This window comes from Chelmon rostratus, chromosome 7, assembly GCF_017976325.1.
Source record: "Chelmon rostratus isolate fCheRos1 chromosome 7, fCheRos1.pri, whole genome shotgun sequence".
NCBI lineage: Eukaryota > Metazoa > Chordata > Actinopteri > Chaetodontiformes > Chaetodontidae > Chelmon > Chelmon rostratus.
In genome coordinates, this window is record NC_055664.1 from 276,015 (window position 1) to 296,367 (window position 20,353).

The window sequence follows — 20,353 nt, forward strand, 5'->3', positions numbered from 1 at the left end:
CGAAGGCAGAGTTCTTTTGGAGACTGGCCTGGAGACTGACAGCAAAGACTGAACCCAACTGGAAATCGGGCTAGAGGCCAACGTGAGGTGTGCCAGGGACAACAACCAGTGGCTGGGAACCCAAGCAGCAAGCTGGCGGGAAGGCAACAGGACAGGAGGCCGCCGACTGGATAGCAGGACTGGAGGCCGGCGACTGGGCAGCACTAAACAGAACGCTGCAGCTCTCCAGCCAAATCGGGAACGGAACAGGGTTGCAGGCCAGAAGGCTGTTGACTAGCTGACTCAGGAACTTGAGCCAGCAGCTGTGAGGATGAGGAGCAGGTTAGCAGTGTGGCATGACGTCATCGGGAACCCTGCTTCCTCATTGTGGGTTCCATCTTAGTCAGCCGTGTCCCACAGAATGGAGACCACAGAAAAATCACAGAATCTCAGAGGAAAAACTCACAGTGACAGGAATGTTTGACATAAAAGGAACGAAGACAAGACTGGGGGGGTAACACGGGGTACATCCCATTTCTTTCAATTGCATCCATGTTTCCCTCACTTGCGTCTTTTCCTCGCAAGGAGAGAAGAAACGAGGAAATACGTTTTAGGGGAGACCTCCTTTCCTCTGAAGCGTCACGTGAAGCAACGTCTGTTTCTGATGACGCGACACAGCTGGATCTGCTGCATTTACCGTTATATTCACACCCCCACCTCCCCCTGCCCTCAATACTCCATTTAGACACATTCACTTATTAGAAAAAAGTCTCCAGCACTAGCAAATTAGTATGTAACACTTTTAATAACGCACATGAGAATTAATTTTTCTGACTTTTCTGACCTGAACTTATCAGCCTCACTGTGTCTTCTATCCCTGTTCAATAAGACACTTCAGAGCTGTCAGTGAAGCCATGAAACACATTATTTCACTCAGATAACACGTAGAGCAAGTGTTTGGTTTATATATCAGTGACAGTTCTGGAAACATAACGTGGCCACGTGAAGGCTTAATCATAATGTCACAGTTTCCGACATGTGAAGTTTGATAAATAACAGAGTGCTGTCGTCTATATGATCAAATATGTTCCACACATGCTTGGAGGCTGCTGTTAGTGAGATTAATAACACAACTAAACAGGTTGTGGATGCAATAAATTTAACTGAAACATGACGGATCCTCATGTTCTTGTATTATTGCTCTTTGGCCCTTACTGTGTTTTTTTACCCCCTACATGACTTTTTTGCTGTCTTTTAGTGTGGGTCCTTACCAAACACACTAAAAAGATTCAATTACATACTTTTACTGAACTTGGAAAATCCAGCCTTTTCTCATTATGCACCTGTAACCTGGAATGACATGCAGAAAAATCTTAAGCTTATCTTATTCCATTGTCCTTGTTCTTGTTTCACTTTCAGCTTTTCTTGTTTTAGTTGATTCATTTGATTTAAAATTAGCTTTAATCAATGTCTATTCTTCCTAATGTTTTATTATGTATGCTTTTTGGTGCCATTTTAACTAAACTTTCTATATGTGTTTGTTAGTGTCTGGGATTTTTGGACTGTTTTTTTTTTTTTAAATTCAGATATATTGTAAATGAAGTCTCTACCTCAGTTTATTTCTGAGTTAATATAAAGGTTAAATAATTGCATGGTACCCTGCTAGTTAAATTTCAAGAGCAGCTAAAACTGCACTATTTTCTCCTACTAATATTTCTACTTCATGAATATTGGCAGTTCATTAAGCCCATTATTTCACTACCGTGACATAGGACTCATGTGATAATTTTATACAAGATGCATCTTTTTTTGTGTGTCTATCAGTTTGTCGTTAATATCAGTTATTTTTTAGTTATTTATTCATAAGCTTTTTGTGACACCAGAGAAGATAAATATACACATAACAGGCATAGCTGTTACCCATTTAACCATTTTAATAATAACATAATTTTTTGTTCTGGCCCAATGTATTTAGGCTTTTGTGACAGGCAGAACAGAAGGGGGCAAAAAATTTTGATATATCAATGACCAGTTTTGCATGGAGAGCACCACTTCTGAAGAACAGGTGTAAAAATACCACAAATGTAAAAAGTGGGGAAAATAAATATGAATGAACATTAATTTCATATAAATCTTAATGACAGCAGGCACAAAGTGAACAAAATAAATATATGAAGAGTTGCACTGCAAAAGGAAACCATGATAAATAAACTCACATAACTAGATATATACAACCCTATTCTCAGATCATTATTATTATTAATGAAAATTATATCTGATTAATTTAAGACAGCAGATAAACAAGTCATTACTGTTTTCGTAAGACGTGCACATTACACTCCACCTCCACCTGCTGTCAAACTCTCTTGCTGTAACTGATAAAAGTTAGTTAAAAAGTTAAAATTAGAATGGACATTTCAGGATTGTTCAGTTTCATACTCACTTGCAAATTAGTGGAGAATAAAGACAAGGCTGATGTCATTCAATGTTTTTGTTTTTGTAAGCAAACCTCATAAAAAGACCAAGCTTAACAATGTCTTTGGCGACAGCCTCGATGCTGTCTGGCTTCCTTACCCTGTTTGTCGCACACTAAGCCCATTGGTTCCTACTGTAGACATAAATCTCAAATCATGGCTCATTGATGTGATTTTAAAGGTACAACAAACTTGATGTACAAATGCAATTGTTCATCATCAATACAATATGTAGGCAAATGTGATGTCCTGCACAATGCATTTGGAATTACAGAAAACCTCAAATAACAGCTGAAAAAAAATTGTTGATTTCTTCTCACAAAAGTCCAGTCAGACTAGAGAGGTTTGGGCCTTTCAATTAAATACAAAGAAAATACAAAGACAGAAAAAAAACGAGGCATAGGTTTGGTGCACTGGTGTCTAATGAATGTTCTAATGACTCAATTCAGCATGTTGGACTGAGTCAAAATAAACTACAAAACAAAATAAACTACTGAGTGTTCATAGTAATGACCGACCGTAACCTACTACAACAGTGTAGTGAGTTTAGTAGTTTTTGGACAACAGTGGAGATTTATGGAATAGAAGAATATGATATATCAGGCAGACAAAACTTCTTAGTAGGATCACTTCATTGTTGGTTTGGTCTTTTCATGTGATTTGTTGATTGTTTATTTTCATTATGCAACCTGTTGATCTAAATAGTTCACTTTATTGGAACATACCAAACATGAATTAATTTTTATTTAACTGATTATTAATCAATGGCATCCTGTGGACAGGAGTGATAAGCTTCGATGGATGTGTGCTCTCACTCCTAACCGACGCACACGCTTTATGTCTACCAGTGCCCATCAACCAGGTGAGACAGAATATCATGCCAACACTGAGTACAGTCCATGACATGGAGGTCTGAATTTAAAACTATTTGTATATATATCAGACTCCCCACAGGTGCAGTGTATTCAGTCATACTCATCTCAGGAGCCAGATGAACTTTCTATTGAGATGGCTGATGTTTTGAACCTCCTAGAGAGAACAGACGATGGTGGGTAGAGGTGTAAATCTGCTTTTAAATCCCCTTTGAAAAATAACTAATCAGAATTTTAGAGTTTAAATATGGCTGTGTCTAGGTTTTTCTCTTATCACCGTCATGTCACCTCTGGGCTTCTGTGTATTCTGTCTTCTAGGCTGGATGATGGGTGAAAGACTTCATGATGGTGAAAGGGGCTGGTTTCCTAGTCGAGTAGTAGAGGAGATCCAGAGCAAGGAGGTCCGAGCTCAGAACCTGAGAGAGGCCTTCAGGATTCAGCAGGCCCAGGAAAGTGGAGGAGGCCCACAAACTGGGGCCAGGATTGGTTTAAGGGTGGGGAGACGCACCCCAAAAACCTCCAACTTCTCCAATCCATAGATCAATAGGGGAGAGCAGTACTGTAAAGTAGGGAATCAGTAACAGTGATAAATGTCACCATTCAGAGCCATATGCACTAAAAGAAAAATAGTCAGACACATGTGACTTAATTCCCACACTCTGACAACTTGTCACTTTGATTTTAGCAGTTTGTGTGGTTTTAGAAATCCCTAGTGGGGTCTCAGTGATCTGGGACAAACTATCAAAGAGAATTATAACTTTGCGCAAGCGATGCTGCATGCCTAATATACACGTGTGTTGAAGGTGTTTTGTAGGCCCACACACTGTGGTGTGAAATGCATGGAGCAAAATTCTGTGTTTGATTAAGAGCTATGTACGGGGATGGCAAGAACCTTGAAAGTTATTGTAAACAGTACTGTAAACATCCCTCAGATGCATGGGCAAGTTTAAATGTCTTTTAATGTGTTCATTTCATTGTAAAATACTTTTAGAACTGAATTATACCCTACACCTACAACACAAACAGTCAAGCATCTAATAAAAAAAAATACAGAAAATCAAATTGTATGCAAATCACTAATGGTTGTTTAAAATGTCTATAAATATTTAAATAAGTACCTCAGTAGAGTGATACTCCACCCAAAATGTTTCTTATGAGTATGAAACTCCGGACTATAGCCAGACTGAATTGCTGGCTGTAAAAAGTTGCTTCATTATGGAGCTGCACACACAATCATGCCAACACACACACACACAGACACACAGAGCTAATAGATAGCTAACATATTCTCCTTATGACCATGGAAAATTGCATATTTCACGTATGAAATTATACATACTGTGCAAGCAGCAAAATATAACTGTCATATGATGAAACACTAGACATTAGACAATAGTATTTACATGTAATTACTGCGTATGGTAAAGTATATCAAAAACAATATCCCATAATAATTAATCTGAACAATTTACAGGGTTAATTTGTTCATAAGGCATAAATATATATACACATACAGACATCAGAATATATGATCACAGTTTTACAGTGATGGCAACCTGTGACACCACTGACATAAATGGCTAGACCACTATGAAGCTTGATCCACTCCTCTGCTGTCCATCATTATGCTCAGTATGTCTGAAATGTGTGGGTCAAATGCAGGTGGTCCCTGACCCCTTACTTAACACCCTGAAAACCTCAAAATGCATTTTCAGGAAGACAATGTTATTATTTTCCATTTATTTACTCTGTAAATTTTAAGGAGCATAATTGTGCTGTTAATTTAACTACATTTCATCTTTGTACTTCTGCTCCTATGCTGCATATTAGAAAAGCCTCATTAAAGTCTATGTGCAAAATGGAAATTCCATGTTATTAGAAAAAATATTTCAAGTCATCCTATAATATTTATGTCTTATACTTATGACAAATAAATAAATACACAAATATAAAATATTTATATATTAAAATATCTAAACATAAAAAGAAATTATAGACAAAGTGGGCTGAGACTACATGCACTTTTAGTCAGTGGATAATTTCAGATAAAGTCCTCACATTTTTTAAACTTCTTCGAATGGTTTTTATTTCTTTTTTTTTTTGGTGAACAATGGGTTATTATCTTCTCTTTTTGGAAATACTGTACCATTCATTTGCACTCACCTTTAAGCCTACAGCGGTTAATACTGATAAATAAATAGATAGATAAAGTGATAAATGTCACTTTTTAAACATGTCAATTCAAGGTGTGCACGCACACACACACATACACACAAGGAATAAATCCTGGAATAGCAATTTAATGCCAAATAACTGCAGTATGTTGTAGTGTATCAACAACTATAGATAAGCATGATTGTAAAGCCTGTGTGTCTAAATACAATGTACAGTAATGCAAACATGTGATGTTTCAAGTAATAATTGCTAAATAAGTGCTATTTCAATTTGTAAGAAGTTAATTATTGTTCATAAAAAGACATTAATCAGAGATGTTGCCTGACCTGCTGATTTAATTATTAATCAATGTCTCTCCCAGAATTTATATGCTTAGCTGTTCTTTTCCCTTTTAACTTCACTGTTTGGGATAGACCACAATTTGGGGCGTGTGGGGGGTTATAGTTAAAGGGTACCTGCAACCTCAAATCCCGCCAAGCATATTGAAAAATGTGGTAGAGTGAGAGAGCAAATACTATATATTTTAATATGATATTTTTTGGAAGGGGTTGGGGGAGGAGGGATATTTTAATTTTATGTGTTACCAAAGAACCAAGGTGATATGATAAGTGGTATAAGAAAAAGAAGCGATAGATAGATAGATAGATAGATAGATAGATAGATAGATAGATAGATAGATAGATAGATAGATAGACAGATAGATAGATAGACAGATAGATAGATATGTGTTATTTGAGAAGAGAATGACCTGATAATTAATGATTTGTTAATGAGTTCCTGAATAACTATGATTCAATGAGCACATTCAAGACAACAGACTGGGAGATACTATATCGATGAATCGTTATGTAATTATAAGTTAATAAATATCTGTGAATCAACATACTGACCACTTTATTCATGACTCTCTCCTGATTAAATATGAGCAGGCCATTACTTCATATTTACTCATGCTTTTTGTGCCACCTCACTTAGTGCTACATCAGACTAAATAGTTTTTAAGTAGTCCCTCATTACTTCATGACTATGACAAGTAGCTACTGAGTTTGTGTGAACTCCCAGAAAAACTCTGCAGCTACTTGTCATAATCATGAAATAATGACAGACAACCTATAACAACCCTGATTCAATTCTAGCCAGAGACCTTTGTTGCATGTCATAACCCTCTCTGTTGATGTTTCCATAGTCACAGCAGTGACATTAGCATTGATTTTTTGTTTTTGAGCTGATGAAAAAACAAAAAAATAAATCTTGACTGTTGTCAGGATTTTGGTGGTTCAAAAGAAAAAAATGAACCGAGCTGTGTCACTTTACAGTTCCTAAAAGTAGTCTAGTCCACGCCAGTTATTCACAGTTTAAACTGTCATAGTTTAACTGCGGTAGACAATGGATGAGTGGATGGATGACTCTATGAATGGATGGATGGACTGAAAGGTAGATGGATGGATAAAAACTGAAAAGGTTTTTAAACACATTAAGAACTGACAATTTCTCACCCATAACTAAATACTAACTAATAACTAAACACATTTATAAATACAAAACTGAATATAATATGTCTGTCAATAATAAGGATATTCCAACATGTAGACTGCGACCACTCTACCTCCTGAGACACAGTCGCCCCATTATCCAAACAACAAAAACCAAGCGGCAACATGTCAGACATTTGCTGTGCAAACAGATACAGTGTAAACATTATTATAAGTGGAAACTAATTTATCAGGTAACTTGCTCGTGGCCTGCACACACATAATCTTAAAAGGAAACCCAAAAATGGAGTAAAAAAAACTATTTAAATGTAGCCAGGCCAAACAATGACATAGTTCACTATGTCGTTTTTTGTTTAGATAGATAAACATCTGGCAGTTAAATATGGGCATAGTAGTGCAGTTGTGCAAAATGACAGTGTGCAACAGTTGGTTTGCCCACACTTGGGTCCAGCATATAGTTGTGTGTGTGATAAAGTGCGTGTGTCCATGGTGTGTGGTGTGAGTGTGTAGTGAGTCCAGAGTTGTTGTGTTGATTACCTCCCCCGAGAGGTGTTGAAGAGCTGGGTGGGGGAGGAACTATCTCTTCAGAGTGTCTGTAGAGCACTGTCACTGAGCTGCTCCTCTGCCTGGAGATGTTGCAGTGCAGTGGGTGATCAGGATTGTCTATTATGGACAGGAGCTTGTTCAGTGTCCGTCGCTCTGCCACAGATGTCAGACTGTCCAGCTCTGTGCCAACGACAGAGCCTGCCTTCCTCACCAGTTTGTACTGGTGAGGAAGGCAGGCTGGAGGAGTGCCCTCCTGTACGCAGTACAGGAGGGCACTCGTGACCACAGACTGGTAAAAGATCTATAGCAGCTTTTTGCATATGTTAAAGGACACCAGCCTTCTGAGGAAGTACAGGTGGCTCTGTCCTTTCCTGCAAAGAGCGTCTGTGTTGGCAGTCCAGGCTGTATTTTCGCTGAAGGGGGTGTACCAGCTCCCTCGCACAGGCCTTCAATAGTCGTGGTGATACTCCATCTGGACCTGCAGCTTTGCTGGGGTGCAGCCTCTTCAGCTCACTACAGACCTGAGCTGCTGTGATTGTTGTGGGTGGTGTGAGGGTAGGAGGGGAGATGTCCTGGTGATGGCTTAGGAGTAGGAGGGTGGGGCCTGCTGTGCTCAGAGGTGTGAATGGGTTGGGGTGATCAAACCTGTTGAAGAAGTGCCTGTGAATATTCTCATTCATCCAGGTCATTGTAAGCTTTAGGGCATTCAATCGTTCGCGACTGGACCTCATCAGTTTGTCTTAGAAGACGTTTCGCCTCTCATCCGAGCAGGCTTCATCAGTTCGTACGCAACCAGACTAGACAGGACAGCTCTAGTCCAATGCAATGGTGTTAGGTTCAAGTATTTATCCCCTTAGTGAGACCAACCCACAAAAACAAGAATGGTATCACTCTATTGTGAGGCAAACGATCCCCCCATTAAGGCGGGGTGGGGTGCAACCCTTTGGTGTCAACGACAGTCGTAAGCCTCGTTAGTGTCCCATTGTTGTCATTGGGAGGCTCCTTGAGCCATGTGTGAATGGCTTTGTTGTTTGTTTTCAGAGGCTAAATCTTTGAATCTCTTAGGGAGAGATGAAAGGACAGCATTGTATGTGAGAGATAGGTAGTGTCTCAGACCTCCCCCTCTTTTCAGAGATGGTATTTCAACCTTGACATAGATGGCTTCTCTTACCCCTCTTTCAAACCATCTGTCTTCTCTGTCCAGAATATGCACATTTTTATCCTCAAAGGAGTGTGCTTTCTCCTTGAGATGCAGGTAAACAGCTGAGTCCAGCCCTGAAGAGTTAGCCCTTCTGTGTTGTGCCATGCGTCTGCTCAGTGGCTGTTTGGTTTCCCCAATATACAAGTCTGTGCATTCCTCACTGCACTGGACTGCTTACACCAGATTGTTTTTCTGAGTGTGAGGTGTCCGGTCTTTGGGGTGCACCAGCCTTTGTCTGAGAGTGTTCACGGGTTTGAAATGTACTGGGATGTTGTGTTTGTTAAAGATATGCCTGAGCTTCTCTGATGTGTATCAGTGCATCTAAAGGAGAAAGCACACTCTTTGAGGATAAAAATGTGCATATTCTGGACAGAGAAGACAGATGGTTTGAAAGAGGGGTAAGAGAAGCCATCTATGTCAAGGTTGAAAAACCATCTCTGAACAGAAGTTTGCCCTTCCCACATTCCCCTCAATGGGGGCACCCTTCTTGGAGCTGCTTTCTTCTTCTGGTTCAGAAGGCCTTTGATGTCATTAGTTATCCAGGGCTTGTTGTTGGCAAAGCAGCGTACAGATTTTACTGGAACAACAGTGTCCATACAGAAGTTAATATAGTCTGTGGTGCAGTCGACCATCTCCTCCATGTTCTCGTTGTGAGAGCCCCGCAATGCCTCTCAGTCTGTGGTCTCAGAGCAGTCTTTCAGAGCCTGCTCGGCTACAGGAGACCACTTCCTGAATGAGCTGTTGGTTGTTGGTAGTCTCCTCACACTTGGTGTGTAGTGAGATTTGAGCGGGACCAGATTGTGATCTGCTTTCCCCAGTGCAGGCCGGGGGTGGCTCTGTATGTATTCTTCACATTTGCATACATCAGATCTATAGTCCTGTTCCCCCCCTGGTGTTACAGCCCATGTAACAGTCCACGGTGAAAAGCAGCCAGTGTATTGTCCAAAGTGACTTGGTTAAAGTCCCCAGAGATTAGCACAAGGGCCTCAGGATGCTGTGTTTGAAGTTTGGCCACAGTGCTGTGGATGATGTCACACGCAGCCTCCGCGTCGGCGCGCGGCGGAATGTAAACAATGAGAACAATGGCGTGGCTGAACTCCCTGGGCAAGTAATGGGACGCAAACTTACAGCAATGAGTTCAATATCCCTGCAGCAGCTGGAGATTTTAATGTTCACATGCCCAGAATTGCACCACCGTTTGTTCACATACAGTGCGAGTCCCCCTCCTTTGCGCTTCCCACAGGCGCTTGTGTCTCTGTCCGCTCTGACTGTGCTGAAGTCCGGTAGCTCCACATTAGCATCTGGGATGCTAGCTGTTAGCCACGTCTCAGTAAGACACAGTAAACTGCACTCCCTGAAGGTTTTTAGGTTCTTCGTCAGCGCAGCCAGTTTGTTGATCTTATTCAGTAAAGAGTTCACGTTTCCTATGATCTTTGAAGGCACCGTAGGTTTGAATCTCCACTTCTTTGCTAGCTTTTAGCATAGCGCCAGCGCTGCAGCCCCGGTACGGCTTCCTTATGTCCACAGGTAAACATGGGACCACAATGAAGCGGGACTTGGCTCTCAAGGCGTATAAAAAGTTCCTTGAATAAACAAGTGTCAGCGTTGAAGTTGAAGAGTCCATATCCATAGGATAGAGTAGTACTTTCCAAGAAACCCAGAAAGAGGAAGAAAAGAAAAACAAAAGAGTGCGAAGATCACATGGAGCAGCTGGAGAGGCTGTCACTCGCGTCAGCGCCGGAAGTTGAAGCATTTAGTGTATAAATTGGCTAGAAATGTGCATTTGGTTTGTCTGGACATCGAAGGAGTTACTTAAAGGAGGCATTGAGCTGAAGTCTGCCTACCTGCACCATTGTTAGTAATACTGTGAGCAGTTTGGAGCTGAGAGCCAAGATGGGGTCAAAGTTTTTCAGGAAAGGTTTTCTCAAGGAGACACTTTGGCTTCACTTTTGATAATTCTGATGTTTTTACAAAAAGAGAGAGAGGGAAAAATTGTTAATAAAAATAATAAAAAGGGTTTAGTTTGGTTATCATCGTTATTATCTTAAAGTTACAGTATTAATGTTGTTCTCACTGAGTGCAGTTGGGGATTAAAGTAACCACAAGTTTGCCCAGTGCCCTGTTCAATTCATTTAGAACACTAGCGCTTCCTTGCAAACTGGTCTCTCCTCTTGGTTGCTCGTCATTTTCTACAGGGCCACAATTGAAAGCATCCTCTACCTTAATGTGACAGTGTGGTATGGTAGCTGCACGGCACAGGAGAGGAAACAACTGGCACGGGTGGTTAAAACTGCACAGGGCATCGTGGGCTGCCCCCTTCCTGACCTAGACTCTATACATGAAGGCCGGGTCAGGAAGAGGGCGAGATCCATCACCACGGACCCCAGCCATCCAGGCCACAGACAGCACACTGCACTTTACACCTCCACCTCCACCTCCACCTCCATCTGCACCTTCTGTGTACTTAACTTTTAGGTACACACATATACTTAACTAAATTATATACATTTTAGTATATTGGCACATTTCATTTTCATTGGTATTTCATTTCATTAGTATATTTTATTGTTTACTGTTTATATACATTTCAGTATATTTCAGCTGCTGTTGGTACAGTTCACTGTGTATATTTTACTTTGCTTGTATATTTCATTCTGTTGGCACATTTCACTTCCATATTTTATTGTTTATTGTTTAGTATATTTTATTGCCTTAGTATATTTTCATTCTTGTATATTTTTAATTGCTTTTATGAATATTTTTATTGCATGTTGGTTTATTTTATTGTAGTTATCTTAATTTTATTCTTTCTAATCTTTCTTATCTTTCTTGTTATTCTGCATGTTTTTTCTTCCCATTTTTCATCTTCCGCCAGAATTTCGGCACGTAACTAGTCCCGCAGCTTTGAGAAAACCCTCGCAAACTATATATCAAAACCTGCGGCTCGATCGGGAATGGTGTGCTACAACTTTTATAGCTCTTTCGTCAATAATTCGCAAAGTTATATGCAAAAAACTGCGAAGAATTTCCCATAAGAAATTAATAGGAAATTTCCTCAAATTTCAGCCGTTTTCTTCGCCATACTTTCTCCTAGAGACTTCATTCAAACTTTAAAGCGTAGATAATTTTGTCAGGTCGAAATGAAACGTGGCACATTTTTTGATATCTCTTACGGTTTTTGAGCTATGACCATCTGGATGACATCATCACTTAGAGTGAAAGAGCCAGTGGGAAATCGACTGAATTTTTTTTCTAAAATTGCCGTATGTGTAACAGTGAGTAGGAGACACATAACTTTTGGATCTTTTTGTAGACAAACCTTTCTTCTCTCATCAAAGTTCAATTTTAAAGGGTTAGCCCCCACCAAATTTAAATAAAGAGGGATCTTGCACCAGCTGCCCTGCTCTGCTGCTCCATTTAAACCCATACAATCTCCTGTTTTCTGAGTCGCAGCCCGCCGGAGTGTGTCTGTTTAAATCAACCATTTAGTCATTTTTCTAAAGAATATCTGGACATAAAACACACGTACATCTGGCCCTCTCACAGTGTAATCGTTTTTTTGATAGCAGCTACCGTTTTGTCACAATCACAAGTTGTTCAGAAGAAACGACAGCAAAAAAGTAGCTGTTCAAGGGGAGAATTGTCAACAGGTGCAACTGTTATTTACACACACATGCCGGCATGTGTCAATAACCCACGCACACACATCTCCAGGACAACCAGCCTGAGAATAGCTGCGTTTCCATTACAGTTGTTCGCAAAATAAAAGCGATATTTCTGAAATTTCGGCAAAGTTCGAATGCGACTTGCAGGTTTCCATTGAACAGTGTTTTGCGAACCAGCCGAAATTCTCGTAAGTTCTCGGATGTCCCGCAAGATGTGTGTGTGTGCTGTGCGTTGGTAAAACTTAACACAAAGCCCTATAATTAAAAAGCACCTGCTGAAGGTGAAATAAAGAAATGATCTGTTGACTTAGAGTGATCACTGATTTTAATGGCCTATTATTGATCACTTTGTTATTACGCGAGCCTCGCTCTGACAGCGTCAGCTCGCGCCGGCGGAGCAGCAGCAGAATACAGGACTGTGAATTACTGAAGTGTCCTTTGAACATATTTTCTATCAGCAATTATGTGTAAATATTAAAGTTAATGGCGTGCACGCGTGTCTCCCACATAGCTGAGGTGCACACACTCATCACAAGTTCATCTCACGATTCATGAAAACGGAATGATTAGATTTTGCAAAGTGCGCACAGGACGAGATCACAGCTGTCGGATTGTCTTTAACAGATCAGCCAGCGTGACAGCTGGAACAGCTGTAATGTTTTTGTCTGCTACTTATTGAGATCCAGAAAACATACAAACACTACAAAATTAACAAGACGTTATATCTGACTGCATGCGGCCGGCCCGAAACGGGGAGTCCGCTGACCTCGGAGACGTGCAAATTCGAAAAAAGTGTTTCCATTACACTTTTGCGATACACCTAAATATCGACACGGCTGAACAACCACCTCATGAGAGCGTAAAAATGTTTTTGCGATATTTGAGAGGATTTTCGAAATTTAGGTGTTTCCATTACCGTTTTTTTATTGCGATATTTAGGATTTGCGCAATTCTAGGGGCAATGGAAACGGAGCTATTGACTAAATCCATTAAGATCAAAGTTGTCCTCTTAACGAGCTCAGTCAAAACAATTGCATTGTTTGAAAACAATCTCCGTCCAACAAGCAGTTAAACTCAGCTTCAGAAAGCGCTTTCCCAAAAACGTTGAGACAGTAGTCACACAAACGCACACACAAACAGGGCTAACCAACAGCTAAAAAGCGATTAAAAACAAGCACGTCAAAACTGAACAGGAACAGGTAAAAAGTGGGAGAGGTAGAGAGGTAATTATCAGCAGGTGGGGCAGAAGTTACACACGCACACACACATTCAGACACACGTATACCAGACACATCTCCATGTAGGAACTGGTTGGGCTGCTTGTTCAAAATAATTGGGACAATTTGAAAAATGTGTAGTTCAAGCAGACACACACACACAAACAGACGAAGACACACACATACGCAGTCACACACAATGACAGATACATACACACACACACAGACACAAAAAATGCTCAGAATTTCTCCCCCTAGAGTGGATGACATCATCACTTAGAGTGAAAGAGCCAGTGAGAAATCGCCTGAATTTTTTTCTAAAATTGCCATAAAATCCAAACAGTGAATAGGAGACACATAATTTTTGGACCTTTTTGTAGACAAACCTTTATTCTCTCGTCAAAGTTCAATTTTAAAGGGTAAGCCCCCACCAAATTTAAATAAAGAGGACTCTTGCACCAGCTGCCCTGCTCTGCTGCTCCATGTAAGCCAATACTCCATGCTCCATGTAAGGTGTGCTCCAACACACCTGATTCAAATGCTCAGCTCGTTACTGGCCTCTGCTGAGGCCTGTTAACGAGCCATTCATTTGAATCAGGTGTGCTGGAGCAGGGATACATCTAAAACATGCAGGGCAGTGGTACTCCAGGACCAGGCTTGAGAAACAGTGGTATAGATAACACCAGCAGCCCCCTTGTGCCACTGTCAAATTTTCGGCGGTGCCGGAATTGTCTAGTTTATTTTGTAATTGCTACTTTATACTTTATAATCCACTACATTTGCTTGACAGGTGTACTACTAGTTACTGTTCAGATCAAGGTTTTGCATAAACAACATAATGAAGACATCCATCACCTGCCTGAATGATTACCAGCCTGTTGCTCTGACCCCGGTAATCATGAAGTGCTTTGAGCGGATTATTCTCAGGTACATCAGAGGCTTCATCCCCTCGGACCTAGACAGCCTTCAGTTCGCCTACAGAGGGAATCGGTCCACAGAGGATGCTGTCTCCATCACCCTGCACACAGCCCTGATCCACCTGCAGCAGCCCAACACCTATGTCAGGATGCTATTTGTAGACTTTAGCTCAGCTTTTAACACCGTCATCCCAGACAAGCTGGCGCTGAAGCTACACGCAGTGGGTCTGCCTGCGTCTCTGTGCCACTGGAACAGAGACTTTCTCACCAACAGGCCTCAGGTGGTGAGAATAGGGAATTCTACATCATCCCCTCTGGTCTTAATTTAATATCTTAATTTTATTCTTTCTAATCTTTCTTATCTTTCTTATTATCTGTTTCTAACATGGGGGTTGCAATGAAAATTTCATTGACATGTCATGCTCCATGACAATAAAGAATCTTGAATCTTGAATCTTGAATAATAGCATGTAGGCTTATAAAGTTAACTTGGTCAAAAAAACATGTTGTTAAAGATTGAAATAAAGCAGTTGGTTTACTTTATATCTGAATCTCATATCTAAATTACATATGATGTTCTATATTATTTGTTAATAGTTCCATCAAAGAAACATTTCCCCTCAAAATGTCTCAGATTGTTGAGAAACTGTTTGAGGCCCATACAGGCCTACAATCCGATAGTTCTCAAGAAAATGATTTTTACTGGTCAACCTAGATAAAACTGAATTGGTTACCTGTCCGTTTATATTGATTTATGTTTAAATCACCTCTTGGTATTGTACCAGCCGACTTGTCTCACATGCAGTTAAAGGGATTATTTAAATAAAAAAATGCATTTTATTTATAGGTTTAGGAAAAATCAAAGGACCATTACAGCACCTTTGACCCTGGTAAATTACATTACCTTGGCATTACATAAAAAACCCCTCTCTTTTTCTTCTTGGATTAGTCGGACAGGAATGCATACAGACAGAGAGGGAGAGAAGAACAGAGGAGCTCTGTGTGTAACTGGAAGTCCCCCGACAGCCTAATCCTATGCCAGCATAACTAAGGGCTTGTCCAAGGCAAGCCTAAACCAGCCTAACTGTAAGATTTATCAAATAGGAAAATGTTAAACCTACTCTTAAATATAGGAAGGGTGTCTGCCTCTGGAACCACATCCTGTGGAACCACTGGAAGATGGTTCCACAGGAGAGGAGCTTGATAACTAAAGGCTCTGGGTCCCGTTCTGCGTTTAGAGACTTTAGGAACCACCAGTAAGTCTGCATTCTGGGTTCACAGTGTTCTACTTACAGATAAACAAATTGAAGCCCTGTAAAATGAACTGAAGAGCTCTGGCTCCCGTTCTGCGTTTAGAGACTTTAGGAACCACCAGTAAGTCTGCATTCTGGGTTCACAGTGTTCTACTTACAGATAAACAAATTGAAGCCCTGTAAAATGAACTGAAAACAGACCCAGAAAACACCAAGGAGGAAATCACGATTCAAATGAGAAACAAACACAAAGAAGACACTGACCAGAAATTAGTAAAAATAAATAAATAAATCAGAGAGCAAATGAGACAGATGTCTCTTTGGTACATGAAGAAATCTAGTCATGGAATCATGAAACAAATTGTGTACTGCAGGAAATCATTAAAGAGCAGAAAATGATGACAAGCCAGAAGATTTGGAAACTTGGAGAAATTTGGAGACAGAGCTGCAAGGACTAGTATGGGTGTCATTACTACATGGGGCCCCACTCTTTATGTGAGGCTTTCCCCCTCAAAAAAGAGCAAGTCAACATTAAATGAGGATTGTTGACAACTGTAGCTGTGTCAATTTGTACTGTTGTTCTATTGAATCAAGAAAATATTCAACATTATATATTTAAGCTAAATGGGAAAGAGAGTTGAACAAAGAGATCCCAGAAAAGTGGTATGATATATGGAAAACACACCACAATCACTGAGATGGAGAGAATAATTTTATCATTACTACATCAAGATGAATTATTAATTATTATTACATTATTGCTACTTTGTTGAGATAACATTATTCCATCACACCCAAAATTAAAGGTAGACAGATGAATGTTCAACATGCATGCTGGAGACTATGTAACCACACAGACTCACATTTTCTGGAAATGCTTGAAAACACAGCCTTTCTGGAATGATACACATTCAGCTCACTGTGGGGTATTGGGTTGTGTAATCCCTAGACCTTGTCTTGTTTTATACCCGGGACATTTGGAAGGAGCTGTGCATGTAGGAGATGAATACCTGATCAAGCTCCTCCTTACAGCTGGAAAGAAAACCATTACTGAGAAGCGGCTCAAGACTGAAGCACAAAGCAATGGCTCTTTATCATAGGTGATATTCTTTTAATGGAGACTGTCTCATATAGGTTTAAGATGAACGAATAATGTTTTTAAAAAGTCTGGGGGAAATGGTTGATTTACTGTATGTCAACTCTTGCTGAAGCAGTTGTCAATTTGCAAAGTGATTTGTCCAGAACACCCTGTCTAAATTGAAACATACTCTCAATGCTGATAAGACAAGCTTGTGACACTTTCTAATGCCAACAGTAGGTCAAAGAAAATCCTTTCTGTGGTTTATTGATCACCACTGCAAGTTCTACTTCCAGGTAAGACCACCTGCTCTGGTAACTCGCAGGCACACACATTGGTTTATTGTTTACAAGGCAACTCTTTGGCTGCTCTCATCCCATTTCACTTTTATATGATGTGTTTTGTCTGTGAAAAATGTTTGTACAGAGAGTGGGGAAAGGGCTTTTAGCTACACCATTCAGAATATGCTGCAGAATGTTTAAAAACTTTCATTTCACATTTCATTTCTTTGAATGTGTTTAAATCCATTTTGTAAAGACCTGGAGACAGAATTGCTGTGGCATTTTTTTGGACGCATTGCTTGTACTGCACTTTGTGTGTGTGTGTGTCTGTCTGTCTGTCTGTCTGTTTCCAGTTACTTATTTTATTTTGTGCTGCCGTCTGTCTTGGTTGGGACTCCCATGAAAAAGTTTTTTTTTAAATCTCAATAGGGCCTCTTCTGCTAAAGTAAAAATTAAAAAAGGATAAGGATAAGAATGATGGCCTCTCAGGTCTTCTGGCACAAGGCCTTAAGTTGTTCCAAAGAGCAGGACAAAAACTGTGAGCAGTTGGAACACTCAGCTGAGCAGCTGAAAGTTTTATCTTTTAACGCAAACCTGAAAACTCTTTAATGTGGAAGTGTTTCATATTGGAAAAGGCAGCCTCCTTGTGCCTTCATATCATCCGCACTTGGTTGAAGTTTCCTCCCTCCCGCTTGGTGTTATGACAAACTGAAAGCAGTATTCATACAAGACAGGATAAAATAACAGTCTGAATCCTGTTTAGGTTCAAACCTCTAATATAAAACTATATGAGCATATGAGCTCTGTAGCAGCCCTTGGCATCAATAATCACAGCGTTGAGTTCGACTGGTACGACTTTATTCTTCCTTTAGGATACCGTGAAACTAACACCACATAGCAAACGAAAAAAAAACTAAATCAATTCCATAATACATCAACATTCAATTCCTTAAAAATCACACACACTGCAATTGGTACAAAAAAAAACCATCTCTAATAATAATACAAAACCCCCCAGCAGCCCATTAATACAAAGATAACACATACCTCTCTTCGCCTATCAAGGGTGCAAACTAGATACAATAGCCTTGTTGAAATGGTCAAATACCGGCGTCGGACCAACTGCACTCAATGATAAACAAAAGAAACACATTCACATAAATGTTGGGCTTATTGTCAAACATCACGAAATCCTAATTTTACTTCTATTTGTTTTAATTTTCAACTTACTTTGTACGATTCACTCTCCCGACCACCTGCTCAGAAACATGCAAACCTGGTGTGTGACGTCACTATTTGATTTTCCCTTTAAACTTTCTGGGGAGCGCCAACCCGGGAACATGAATAATACACAAAAACTCAGGCTCCGCTGGCCACTTACAAGCTCTGTCCTTTTATTTGAAACTTGGTTAGTGCTATAAACCTGCTCTGTAAAACTATTTGTATTCATTATTAAATAATACAAAGTCAAGTTTGTCTCATCATCATCATCCTCACCATTAGGTGAGGAGAGAGCTGAGGTGACTGAAACAGAGGAAATCTGCAGGACCAGACAGCATCAGCCCCAGGCTGCTGAGGACCTGTGCGCACCAGCTCTGTGACTGCAACATGAGCCTCAGCCTGGAGAAGGTCCCTGTCCTGTGGAAGACCTCCTGTGTGGTCCCGGTTCCTAAAATAACTCACGCCAAGGAACCGGCCCACTACAGACCTGTCGCCCTGACTTCCCACTTCATGTAGGCCATGGAGAGGCTCCTCCTCAGCCACCTCCGCTCCGTGGTGAGCTCCACCCTGGACCCGCTGCAGTTTGCCTACAGGCCCAACATCTGGGTAGAGGACGCCATCATCTACTTGCAGGAATGGGCGCTCACCCACCTGGGGCTGCGCTTTGAGGGTCACGTTCTTTGACTTCTCCAGCGCTTTCAACACCATCAGACCAGCACTGCTGGAGGGGAAGCTGGAGGACATGGGAGTGGATGGACAACTGGCTCCCTGGACCATCGACTAACTCACTGACCGTCCACAGTACGTGCGAATGTGCAGCCGTGAGTCTGCAGCACGGGAGCACCCCAGGGCACCGTCCTCTCACCTTTCCTCTTCACAATCTACACCTTGGACTTCACCTACAACACAGAGAGCTGCCATCTTCAGAAGTTATCTGATGACTCCGCCATTGTGGGCTGTGTGTCAGAGGGGAATGAGCTGGAGCACCAGTCAGTCATTATGGACTTTGCGGACTGGTGTGAGTGCAACCACCTGTGCTTGAACACCAGTAAGACAAACATCTGGGGGGAATTGAGACAGTTGACAGTTTCAAGTACCTGGGTGTTCACCTCAACAATAAACTGGACTGGTCCCACAACACTGTCGCCTCCACCTCCTGAGGAGACTGAGGTCCTTCAGAGTGTGCAGACCCCTGCTCAGGACTTTTTATGACTCTGCAGTAGCCTCTGCTATCCTCTACACTGCAGGTTTTCATTCCAACCAAAGAGGCGCACACCAGGCCAACCAATCAACATCAAGGGATCATTAGTTATCAGCTGAAGACTGAAATCAGTCTTATTAATTGATTCCAGCCTGGTGTGCTCCTCCTTGGTTGGAACGAAAACCTGCAGCCACAAGGCCCTTTATGGGATCAGTTTGGCATGCCTGCTCTACGCTGTCGTCTGCTGGGCCCCGGCCAGCACAGAGCAGGACAGGAAGAGACTAAACAAGCTGGTCTGGAGGGCCAGCTCCGTCCTGGGCTACCCACTGGACTCTGTGGAGGAGGTGGGTGAGAGGAGGCTGTTGGCCAAGTGGTCGACTGAGGCACCCGCAGCGCAGGTCCTTCATCCCCACTGCTGTCAGACTGTACAACTTCAATGTATAGTTATCATGGGCAATAACCTCTGTTCCTCTCTGATTACAAACATCCAAACATCCAAATCCACTATTGCTGGGCAAAATACACTTTCTATATTTTTTCTTAAACTTACTGTCCAAAGGATACCTTATTTTTTAATTTTCTTTAAATTTCTCAATTCTTTTTGTGGTTTGCACAGTTGAAATTTATTGTTCTTATTGTTCTTATTTGCACCTTTATTGTTCTTTTTTGCACCTCCATTTGCTGTTTGCACCCCCCTTGTGTGTTCAGAAGTGTTTTGAAGAGCTTCTGTAAGAGTAAATTTCTCCATTGTGGGATTAATAAAGTCTTATCTACCTACCT

At 41.0% G+C, this 20,353-nt stretch overlaps 1 protein-coding gene across 1 annotated transcript in view; it reads left to right on the top strand.

Annotated features, from left to right (window-relative positions):
• ngef (neuronal guanine nucleotide exchange factor) overlaps positions 1-5,813 on the top strand; it is a 37,849-nt gene extending 32,036 nt beyond the window's left edge. The window contains exons 14-16 of the mRNA XM_041940020.1: positions 3,236-3,315; positions 3,397-3,501; positions 3,644-5,813. Coding sequence (XP_041795954.1) covers positions 3,236-3,315; positions 3,397-3,501; positions 3,644-3,864 — 406 coding nt within the window. The 3' untranslated portion in view covers positions 3,865-5,813. The remainder of the gene's footprint in view (positions 1-3,235; positions 3,316-3,396; positions 3,502-3,643) is intronic.
• Positions 5,814-20,353: the final 14,540 nt, after the last annotated feature.